Source organism: Kogia breviceps, chromosome 8, assembly GCF_026419965.1.
Source record: "Kogia breviceps isolate mKogBre1 chromosome 8, mKogBre1 haplotype 1, whole genome shotgun sequence".
Lineage (NCBI taxonomy): Eukaryota > Metazoa > Chordata > Mammalia > Artiodactyla > Physeteridae > Kogia > Kogia breviceps.
The window spans coordinates 92,655,361-92,667,402 of record NC_081317.1 but is presented as its reverse complement, the minus strand read 5'-3'; the positions used below and the strand labels follow the sequence as shown (position 1 = coordinate 92,667,402).

At 47.1% G+C, this 12,042-nt stretch overlaps 1 protein-coding gene across 15 annotated transcripts in view; it reads right to left on the bottom strand.

Moving 5' to 3' along the window:
• Nucleotides 1-12,042, bottom strand: part of COL15A1 (collagen type XV alpha 1 chain) — a 103,958-nt gene that overhangs the window by 27,432 nt on the left and 64,484 nt on the right. For 7 of the 15 annotated variants that reach the window (XM_067039767.1, XM_067039761.1, XM_067039768.1 and 4 more), the window contains 8 exons: nt 9,635-9,670; nt 9,077-9,217; nt 8,827-8,895; nt 7,970-8,005; nt 7,782-7,865; nt 6,429-6,494; nt 3,647-3,682; nt 1,722-1,784 (listed from right to left, as the gene is read on the bottom strand). In XM_067039767.1, coding sequence (XP_066895868.1) covers nt 1,722-1,784; nt 3,647-3,682; nt 6,429-6,494; nt 7,782-7,865; nt 7,970-8,005; nt 8,827-8,895; nt 9,077-9,217; nt 9,635-9,670 — 531 coding nt within the window. The remainder of the gene's footprint in view (nt 1-1,721; nt 1,785-3,646; nt 3,683-6,428; nt 6,495-7,781; nt 7,866-7,969; nt 8,006-8,826; nt 8,896-9,076; nt 9,218-9,634; nt 9,671-12,042) is intronic. The other 8 variants (XM_067039763.1, XM_067039772.1, XM_067039764.1 and 5 more) reach the window with 2 other exon arrangements.

The following is a 12,042-nucleotide window of genomic DNA, read 5'->3' as shown; positions in this document are numbered from 1 at the left end:
AAGAAGATATATGTCCAGAGAAAAGGCCAGGGAGAGGAACCATTCAAGGCTCTGGCCCCAAACTTCTATGCTAGCCCCTGGGGAACTGGGCTGGACCACACGAAAGTCTCCCTTCAACAGGGCTGGAAGCAGCCAAGGCAGTGGCGCCAAAGCAAGCCAAGCAGCCTCTCCTCTCCGTCCCCCAATCCCACACCTGATATTTGGATCTTACCACTTCGCTGGTGAGGAAAAGCAGTCCTGAGCACGCCAGCAGCAAGAAGAAGCAAGCACAAAAGCATCAGAGGCAGAGCGAGAGAAAGCACGTTGGCTGCAAGGATCAGAGCAGACCTGCCTGGGTGCTCTTCCCAGTTTTCAAAGTGGCAGGGGATTAGGGGAGAGATGGCACGTAGGTCCCTCTAGATCCACCCGACCTTGCCACATAGAAAACAGAGCGTTTAAAGCAAGAGCCAATCCTGCTTGACCAGGCCTCCTGCCAAGCCAGAACTGCCCTGACCCCACGCCATCTCTGTAGGCCCGTGGCAGCAAAAGGCATCCCAAGACATGGTCCCATGTAACGCTAAACTCAGACCCAGCACACTGAATCCTCCACCCCCTGGAACTGTGGCCCAACAGACACTGGAGACTCTCTCCCCCTCCGTAGGGCTAGTGGAAAATGGTGGGGGGAGGAAGGAAAGAGAGTAGCCTAATGCTCCCTCCTCTTAGAGACACACACACCTTCCTTGACTCCCCAAGGCAGGCTCAGGGCTGCTCCCACTGGCTTTATACAAACCCCCGTTACAGCAGTGACCATGCACTCTGCTGGCCGTCTGCATGTCTGTTCCTCACATCTTATTTCTCTATCCCTAGTGCCTAGTATAGGAAACTGGCTGGCACACCTTAGGGAATGGATGTAATCTGGATGAGTATATAAATAGATGGATGAATAAATGAATCCAATCCAGAATAACTGCAATCCATTTATGGATGTCACTCTCCCCTTATCTATAAAAACCAACTGGGAAATTAATTCTAAGAGGCAAATGTGGAAGGGTACAAAGGTCATTTCAATGCCCTTGGACTTTTCAGGAAGTGCTCTGCATGCTAAATATTCCAAAACTTGTGGACAAAGACTGCCATCCAAGTGCGGAATGCCCCCGCTTATACTAATAATAGTTTAATAAAATAATGATTTCTAAATATTAGCATCACTGTATTCACTACTTACACATCTTTTCATCCAACAGATGTTTTAAGTACCATTTGTGTACCAGGCGCAGTGCTAAGTACTGGAGCTACAGAAAAGAAAGCGGATGTGCCTGCCCTCGGGGGGTGCACACTCCAATGCAGGTGCCTGCAGGCAGTTAGGCAAAGCACAGCGTTCAAGGGAGCGTGGGGTTGAGTTCTCTTTCTAAACTGTGATGAAAATCTGTTTCTCCACCCACCCCACCTTCACCCTGGAAGAACCTTGAGATCATGAAAGTTAACAGCCGGGGAGTGACTGCTACTAGATACAATGTTTCTTTTGGCATGATGAAAATGTTCTAGAATCAGTTAGTGGTGATGGCTGCACAACCTTGTGAATATACTAAAAGTCACTGAATTTCACAACTTAAAGGGGTGGATTTTATGGTGTGTGAGTTATATCTTAAATTTTTAAAAAGTTAACAGCTACTTTCAGCCCATTTGAAATATTTACCAAATTCTAGAGCACCATCCCACCCAGATAGCTGGGCCCTTCTTACCTGTTCTCCTTTTAGTCCTGGAAATCCAGGCACACCGGTGTCACCTTTTGGTCCTCTGGGTCCCTAGAAGGAATCAGTGGAGGGTATTCGGTTGTTTGTTAAGATTTAAATGCTTTAACTAAACAAAGTTGCTGTTCCAAAAAGTAAAACAACACAGAGTGCCAGTGGAAGTCACAATTAGTCACGATGTTTTCCTAATATTAAGTGGTCTAGAAATTGTGGTCTGGTGGAAAGAAGGCAGCACTGAGTGTGAGGAGGCCCGGAGGCCCCACTCCTCTTTGAACTGTGGTTCCCTCCAATGGGCACCACCCCTGCCCACCCATGGGTCCTCGGGGCCGCCCTGCAGCCCACCGCCCCCATCATTCTCCCTCCATGACTCCTGCCCCTTCTCTGGCTCCCCACTACCCACGGGATGGGATCCAAACACCCTAGCCTGACACCCAAACTGATCCCAGTTGGCCTCAGCGCCTCATCTTCCACTCCCGTCACTCCACCGGGGGCGAGCCTACCCCCTTAGCCTCTCTGCACCCCTTACCCGCCCGCCACCGCCATTCCCTCTGCAGAACCAAAATTCTGCACACCCGGTCAGAGGTGACCTCGTCTCAACTCCAATATACACTTAATATCTGCGACAATGACTCACACAGCCAGACATCTGCCCCTAGAAAAGAGTTTCAACACTTTATTGCAATTTACCTTTTCACAAGTCCCTACCTTCTGGATTAACTCAGTGGCCTTCAAATATTTGTTATTATTATTTTTTTAGCAGTGAAACTCTTTTCATTCTCCTTTTTCAAGTGAAGTCAAACAAAAGCCCAATGTATAAAATACATCAAATGGAGCCTCGGCAGTGGCCTGGATCCTGCCTATGTGGCCCCCTCCTTACTCCTGAAGTGGACCCAGAGGCTCTTCTGGGGAGCCTAGGGCTCCCTTGGGAACACAGAACCAGTCATTTAGAGAAAAATGTGTCTGGAACATGCTCTGGCTTAGGAGCAGCCAAGCTGGGGCTGGAGCTCAAGCTCACAGTTCTGGCCTCTTCTCTTCCTAATTAAGAGGTCTTCTCCATGGTTGCCACCCTCTCCTGTTTTTTAATGTCTATTTCCCATGTATTTTTAGTGTCAACATAGCACACGCTCCTTTTAAAAAATGTAGAAGTTCAGAAAAGTATAAAAAAAAGAAAAAGAGATCATTGTAATTCTACCATCAACAACAAATTTCTATTACATTTTTTGATAAATTTCCTTCATTTATCCTGGAAGCAGTGCATGTCACCATTGGCATTAGGCCTTTCAGAGCTGCAATGTATGGAGAAATTTTGCAGATTTCACTCTGGAGCCTTGGGCTTCAATGCAGGCTCAAACTTTCAGACTAAACTGATCACTTTCTATACAGAAATGCATTTTCACCTTCCATGGTGGAAGCCCCATAGCGTGGTGCACACAGACTATTAATTTTGGACTTCCAGGCTATGATTCCCCTCTCTCCATCCTCCATCACCACCATCCTCTCTCTCTAGGGATTTTATCTACTCGGATTCTATCTATTTGAAAGGCTTGATTCATCCACTCATTTATAGGAAGCCAACCACCGACTCCAGCTCTGGCTCCGGCTGCCCTGGGCTAGAAAGAGATGAACAAGACCTGACCCCCTGCAAGCTGGTCACAGTACAGTTGAAGAAAAAACGATAAGGGTACAAATAACTGTTATTCAAGGCAGAAAAGAACGACAGCAGAGGTGAAAATAAAGCCCTATGGGATTCAAAGGAGGGAAGGATCACTCCAGATGGGGGCAACGATGAAAGGCTACATGAACAAGACAGCACTAGAGGCCAGCTGTGCAGATGGAGAGGAACAGCATTCCAGGCAGAAGGAACAGAATGCACGCAGCTTTGGGGCACAAAGGAAGATGGTTACTGTGCTACTCACTGGAAATCCTGGCAGCCCAGGCAGGCCCTCGGGGCCCTGTGACACAGACAGACAAAGCAGGCAGGTTAGGAGCAGCATTTCCAGGCCAGCAGGAACCTGTACCTCAGGGGCCCACTCCCTCCAGCACCTTCCAAAGGCCCAAGCATGTTCCCACACAGTGGGGCTCAGGATCCGTTTTGCAGAGGATGCCGAGGCCCGGGAGGGGAAGGAACCGTGCGGTCACACGCTAGCTAGCACAGAGCCAGGAACTGCTCTGGAGTCTGGAGCCTCTGCTCCCCCGAGCCAGGACTCTCGGCACTTTAAGTCCCAGCCTCCTCTTCCATGAAATCGCTCAGTGTCAGAAACCTCTGGAGCAATGAATGCAGTGCTCAACCTCCACACATATTCTAAAAAAACAAGTTCCTAAACTCTGAGGAGTGGGCCCAAAGGATGTGCTGGGGTATTTGGGGGTGGAAGTGGGGGCAGTTGGTGAGACTCAGTTCTTTTCCCTCAGTAAGCGGGAGAATTTTAAAGGACCAGCCATTTTTTTTTTTTTTTTTGCAATACGCGGGCCTCTCACTGTTGTGGCCTCTCCCGTTGCGGAACACAGGCTCCGGACGCGCAGGCTCAGTGGCCATGGCTCACGGGCCCAGCCGCTCCGCGGCATGTGGGATCTTCCCAGACCTGGTCACGCGAGCCCACGTCCCCTGCATCGGCAGGCGGACTCTCAACCACTGCGCCACCAGGGAAGACCAGGACCAGCCATTTTAAAGGCTCCAGGAAAGAGAAAATTTGTGGTTCACTCCACATGGGGGCCGGACTCTATTTCCTCCAAGTCCAGATACCCACATACTTATTAAAAACATAAGAGTTTGGCAGAAAATACATATACAGAGAGATATAACTGAATGGCAACAACTTTCTCAATATACTGTACAGTCAGTCATCCCTTGGTATCCGAGGGGTATTGGTTTCAGGATCCCCTGTGGATACCAAAATCCCCAGATGCTCAAGGCCCTTATATAAAATGGTGTAGTGTTGGCATATAACCTACATACATACTCCATATACCCATACACTTTAAATCATCTCTAGATTATTTATAACACCTAATACAATGTGATTTACATTTACAATGTAAATGCTATGTAAATAGCTGTAAAACCAATGTAAAAGCTATGTAAATAATTGCCAGCATGCAGCAAATTCAAGTTTTGCTTTTTGAAGCTTTGTGGAATTTTTTTTTCAGCACTCTTTTATCCAAAAAAGTGGTTGAATCTGAGGATGCAGAAGCAACAAAGGACTAATATATATATATATATATATATATGTGTGTGTGTGTATATGTATATATATATATGCATATGTATATATATATATATGTATATATATATACATATAATATACTATATACATATATCTATATGGTATACATAGAGTAGAAAAGTATAAAGGTACAACGGGGAGGGAACGGCCTCTGAGTAGGAATATCTTGATCTTCCGTTAGGGATGAAGGAGACCCTTCAGGGCCTGGATTTGCCAAAGAGGAGGACAGGGATTGGGACAGAAGGATTCTCAGGTGGGGAAAAGAGAGAAGGGGTGGGGGCAGACAAGACCCAAGGACTCTTAGAACAGAGATGTTGATTCTTAGATCTTAGCCTGTCTGTGTTTTGCTTTAGACTTAAGCCACCTAACACTCTAAACCTCCAATAGTTTGAGAAAAACTTTTGTGAAGGGACTTGCTTGTTTGCTTTAGGGTTTGCTTACTGGGGTGTTTTGGATGATTTTAGTAGAAATCAAGGAAAGGGAGACCCACTGGATGTAATATAGAAGAGACAGTGAAATGACCCACAGACAGAGGCCATTCAGCAGAAGGAGATACTGGCTCTAAAGGAATTGTGCAGATATTTGCAGAAGTCTTGGGGAGAGCACTGAATTTTCCCCAGGACGTGGACGGCAGAGGTTCAGGACAAGCTCACTGGGGACTGCAGGGTGGGTGGCCCCGGCAGACATCTGGACTGCGCCGCTGCGGAAGTATAAGCCTTAATCTCCATGTCGGCTTCCACAGAGTGCCACAGTTTGCAAAGCAGTTTCGCATCCATCACCTCTCATAAGCTGCCCCAAAGGCTGTTGAGGTGTTATTAGAGAGATGATGAGAGTCTCAGAGCATTATGTAGAGGAGATGGGGCTGGAACTCAAGGCTCCTAAGGCCAGAGCTCTTTCCTCTCTCCCCAGCTGTCACCAACAGATATGGAAGATGCAGTGTGGATTCATTGCACAGACTGCAGGAGGAAGCTTCCTTCCTCTTAGGTCCTGTCGTGTCATAGACTGACTCTGTGGATTTGCAGAAATAAGGCAGCTTCTTTGTGTGTTCCTGATCTCTAAATGGGGCCAGAAAGACTGAAGCCAGTCACATTCCCTCCTCATGTGCCAGTTTCCCCATCAGCACAAGGATAGTTCTCTCTAGGCTCCTCCCATTCTGGGAAATGAGATCATGTAAATAAAAGCATGGCCAAAGCACTGCTCAGACATCAATCAATTTGTTACTTATGATTCTCTGATTTCCATTACACATAGTTCTGATGCAAGGGACTGGAAGCTTCCACTGCATTGGACAAAACTCCCTGCACAAATTAATGTGACAGCGACTTCTCAGAAATGCAAAGCTCTCTTTCTATTCTACTACTTCGAGACACTCTAGCTCTATGCTTCAGGAGCTCGATGGATTCCAAACCAACCCAACTGAGTTTCAGCTGGGGCGTCTGGGTAGGGCCCTCACTCTAGGGCAGCTGTGGATACACACCGGAGGCCCGACGAGCTCAGGAATGTCTGAGAGATTCATGAATCCATGGGTGATGTTGATCAAAGGCTGAAAAGAGAAAAATCAAAGAGACAGAGGGTGGCACGTGTCCCACCTTGCTCCTGGCAGTGAGGCCTTAACTGAAGTCACCCCGCATGGCAGACACAAGAAGACACTGACAACACCCACCCACTGCCAACACACCCATCCCTCCCACTTACAACATAGCCCTGAGCTGCCTTATCACTTTCCTCTTTGATTAATCTTAAAATTGCACCATACATAAATGCCTTTTTCTTTTATAATTTTAAATATATATTTAAATATATTTATATGTTATATAATTATAAATTAATATTAATACTCACAGAAAACAGTGTTGTTGGGTGTGTGTGTGTGTATTTGTCCATGTGGTTATTTTATATAAATGGCATCAGGCTGTAGGTATTATTCTTCAACTTGCTTTTTTCACTCAATCATACAGCATGGAGGTTTTTCCATATGGAAGTTTTCGGTATGAACATTTTTAGTTTTAACAGATTGCCAAAGAGCTGTCTAAAGGGGCCGTACAACTTATACTTCCAACAAAGTACATGAGATTATCTATTTCACTACACCCTTACCTATACTTGATATTTTTAAATTATACTCCAAAAAAAAAACCACCTCTAGTCATTCTTTTTTCCACTTATTTGGGACTTTTTGTCTTTCTGTCATGTACCAGTATGACATTATTTCTCTTGGAAGGGCCACAGTTTTTCACAAATGTGATGTTCTAATATTCAGTGGACTGTGATCGTGTCCCAGCCCACATCCCACTCTTCTCTCCAAATTTCCATCGTTCTTCATCCACCCCCATGTCCATCATCTCCCTGTGTCTTGGACACACCCATGTTTTTCTCTTCTGTGCTTTGGCTCAGAGTGTCTTGACCACCTGAGTTCTGGAAGTCCTGTTCTCCATACTTACCTGGTAAATCCTTCTTAGCTTTCAAGTCCCTGCTCAAAGAGACTTCTTCCAGAAAGTCTTCCTTGATTTCTCATAACCTAAACTATCTTTCCTCCCTCGTTCCCCCACTTATGTTCCTTGCCTCTCGGTTACAGCTCTGTTACACTCAGTCTCTTGACTGCAAGTGCTGCCAACCAGAAGAGAGGGTTCTGGACACACTATGTGTAACAATAGTGGTACCAGGGTAGGAACAGACAGGTGGGCCATGCTGGCAGGTAGGAACTCCAACACCAGATGCCAGCTACATGCCCCCTGCATGAAGAGCAGCCCTGAAGGCTCTGAAGTTGTGGACAACCTTCCCTCCCCTTTAGCAAAAGCAGCCAATGCTGGTGACACCTGGTGATACTCACAGTAGATAAGACCTCGATGCGCCCTGGTAGCCCCCTGGGCCCAGGGGGTCCAACAATGCTGGCTCCATCCATCCCTCTTTCACCCTGGATATAGCAGTGAGAGTGGAAAAAATTCACTATATGTGGATAATGCTCCTAGAACCAGGCTGAAAACTTCTCTCACCCCCACTTCAGATCTGTGACCTCACCTTGGGTCCCTGGTCTCCTTTTTCTCCTTTGGGACCCTGGCAAAACAGACAAACAAATATTCTTTGGGTTTTTTTTCTATTCACTTTGCCCACTTTCCATCTATCCTCCCATCTTGCCATCTCTCCCTAAGCTCTTACAAGGATTTTGTCCCAGATAATGGGAGCAAAAGATGAGGGGAAAATTCCCCTTACAGAGTCAGAAGGAAGGAATATCTCATAGACAGTAAGAGGACCAGAGGCCCTCTCCCAGCATGGGGTGAGTGTCCTTTTGACCTTGAACCCAAAGCACTCTGCATCTGGGGTATGGGGGAGGTCTTCCTATTCAATCACGGAGGGGGCTGTGCTTCTCCCCTTTGCGAGGCTCAGCTCCTCCTGCACTGGTGTGCTCAGCTCTGGGTACCACTTGGATCTCAAATATAATGAGATCCTGGGGATTGGTCCTCTTGAGAGCAGGTATCATAGAAGAAGATGGACAACACCTCCCTGGGGGGTAGATGTAGTGGGGAAGGGTACTTGTTAGGAGCAAGGGATTCTGAAATGGGGCAAAGTGTGAGTCTTGAATGGGCAGCAGGAAGGAGGCAATGAAGCAGAGATTCTTGATGGTAAGGGACTGCAGAGAGAGAGAAAGAGAGTTTTCAAGTTTTCCCACATGATGTTTTGTGCAAAACCTCTGTGCTACTCCTCAAAGAAACAAGCTATAAAGAGCACCTGGTCTCCCCACCACACAGCTGGAAGCTGGAGTCGCCGAGAGGGTGAATTAGTGAAAGTAGCAGAGGCAGGATGGCACCCCACAGCTTCTCCACTCCAGTGTGACAGCATGACAATCCTCAAAATAAAGGTGTAAAAAGTCAACCTACACTTGAAGCCGTTGGTCCAGAGATTCTGGGCTCATGAAACAGCCTGATGCTCCCAGAGCCTTCAGCATCCTAGGGAAGGAAGAAGAATGAGAATTTCAGTACTGATTCCCAAGCACCTCCCTGTGCCAGGTGTGGTGCTGGGAGCTGGGGCTCAGTGGGGAATCAGCACCACCTTGGCGTCCAGTTAGCTGGCCTTTCCAGCCGTCCTTAGCGCACGTTGTTCTTTAACCACAGAAAGGAGGAAAAGTACCTCAAATCCAAGTCCCATTGCACATCCAGGGCCTCGGGGCCCAGGGGGCCCAGGGGGCCCTGGGGGTCCCATGACCCCAGGAATGCCAACTTGTCCATTTTTCCCTGGGGGTCCTGGTAAGCCTCTGTTGCCGGGATCACCCTGTAAGGAAGGGGACAGGCTGATTATCTAGCCTTGGAGTCACTCACGGAAGGAACAACATCCGCAACTGAGTCAGAAAATTGTTCTTTGAACTTAATTAGATTGTTGGATTCTCTGATCAGTGCTACTTAATTGTACAGAAACAGCCATCTTGCCAATTGACATTTCACTTGGAGATAAGCTAACGGTGCTCATTGAATGAATTAGGGTGGAGGGGGTGAGAAAGGAGAAAATCTGGTGGGTTATTCACTCTGCTCCAGCTGTTCTGCCTTCCCCAAGCAGTTCCTTCCAGATGTTTCTCTCTGACCCATGACATTTATATATTCAACACTCTAGCCCAATAGTTCAATTATACTAAACCCAGAGAGAGGGGAGGAAGGGGGAGAAAGCTTTTTCTTTTTCATTTTCATTTTTTACCTTTTCACCAAATGAGCCATTAGGTCCTCTTGCGCCCTGAAGAAAACAAATGGGGGCCAATTAATATATATTTCATTAGGTATGTTTAAAAGAAAATGCAGGATTGCAGACTCTTAAGTAACAGGACATTAAAATGGGGCTCTTCCTGCTCAGTTCTGACTGATGTCTCAAACCTGAGCCCATTACAGTAGTTGTAAGTTTGCTAAGCAGGTCATGCTGAAAGCTTGTGAAACCCATCTTCCAACTATTATCTCATTACCTACCTCAAGAGTGCAAAGGAGAAGCTGAAGATTAACCAGGAAGAAATTGTAGAAGAATTCCCTTGGAGAGCTGTCAGTGTACTGGGTGGGCCTGATTCCCCTCCTCGAAGCCAAGGGAAGGGACTTCAAGAATTTGCTATATATTCCCTAGGTTTCTGGAGATATGTGGATGATGGCTGGCTCTCTTCTGGAAAAATCTAAAGACCAAAAGCTGGCTGAAATAGCCCCAGAATGGGGGTGGGGGGGTCTCTAAAGCAGGTTGTGTGTCCACTGCCAATAGGAGACACAGTACAGGTTTCCTGGGCGGGGGTTAGATGTGGATCCCAAGGAAAGGAGCCAGCTGCGAGCTCAGATAGAGGCGAGGACCAATGCAGGCTGATGGTCAGGAGTGGTCAGCTGCAGGAGACCCTGCACTACATCAGAGGACTGCAGTCGGGGGGGCCCCAGCTAGAGAAGCTCCAAGGAAACCACAGAAGCACCCGCAAGAGAAGAAGCCAGAAATTGCATGGCCACACAGAAGGCCCTGATACACCTGCCATCTAAGGCTGTGCCTTCTCCCAAATCCCTCTTTCCCTGGGCCAGATTCCCCTTCCTATATCAAATCCATAGAAATGACAGAGTGGATAGTTCCAAAACAGTCATGCTCAGAAATAAGATGGCGGGTGATACTGAATCTGAAACAGTGAGGAATGGCAAAGAGAAAACATGGGAAGCTGAAGCCAGAGGCTTCGGTGGTGGAGAGAAACCACAGGTAGAAAACTCTCAGGCAAGGGAGGAGTGGAAGCCAGGAGCAGGGTGTGGCTCTGACAGGGAGACAGGTTGAAATTCTGGAGCTCGATAGCCATGGAGCCCTGCTCGTCTCCCCTCACCTCCCACATCCACTCCTGCTACAAGGATAATAAGAGTGGTTTACTGGAGCAAAGGGATAGGGCAGAGCCCCAGGTGGCTAGTGGACCCTGGGAGATCCAGGGGTACCCCAAACACCTAAGATCAGCCGCTCAGGTGCCCTGCCTGATGGCACATCCTACTCTTCCCATCACCTTCCTGAAACCTGCAGAAGTAGCTACCACCCAACTCCCTAGTAATTTGTACAGAGGCAGGAAACAGACTAAAGAGGGATTCCAAGTTCTAAAGCAAACACCCAAACAAGAAACACTACACATTTGAGGAAAGGCAACACTCTGAAAGAGAAACAACAACATCAACCATGGAAGGTTTCCTGAGGAAACGGCTAAGAACACGATCCAATCAGGAGTCTAAGTAAATACTATATATTCTCAGGGAGAAAAGGGAGGATATTACAGCCAAGAAACAAGGACAAACTATTATGAAATAAGAACAGTGGTTATAGAAGAGAATCAGGGCTTCCCTGGTGGTGCAGTGGTTAGGAATCCACCTGCCAATGCAGGGGACCCAGGTTCGAGCCCTGGTCCGGGAAGATCCCACATGCCACGGAGCAACTAAGCCTCTGCGCCACAACTACTGAGCCTGCGCGCCTAGGGCCTGTATTCCACAACAAGGGAAGCCACCGCAATGATAAGCCCGTGCACCACAATGAAGAGTAGCACCTGCTCACCGTAGTTAGAGAAAGCCCGCACGCAGCGACAAAGACCCAACACAGCCAAAAATAAATAAATAAATAATATTTTAAAAAGAAAAAATCAATTAGAGACCTTAGAGACAAAAATATATAACTGCTGAAAGTACTCTACAGAAGGGTTGAATAACAGAAGAGACACACCTGAAGAGAGAACCACAGAAAGAATCCCGTTACTCTATGGGATGGTGGGAGGAGAGGGGTGCTTGCAGAAGGAAGCAAGGCTGGCTGGCTAGACTCTGTCACTTCCCTGCCTGCTGGCCTGACATGGGAAAAAATAAGTGTGACCTTTTATCCTGGGCAGAAACAGAAAGAATCGGGTTCCAGTTTTGTTGCCCAATCTGCAGGCTACAGTTTCTGTGTCTGGTTTTCTTGGGTATGAACAGCCACAGCATCTTCTGCTGCCTGACGCAATCTGTCCTTGAAGGAAGTACCAACCTTATGCATTTTTTAAGTAACAAGTCAAATCACGGTCAGGGATATTGTGAACTAGAAGTTAACTTAGTCCCATATCTTGACTTTTGGACTCTATCCTCTGAAAACATTATTAT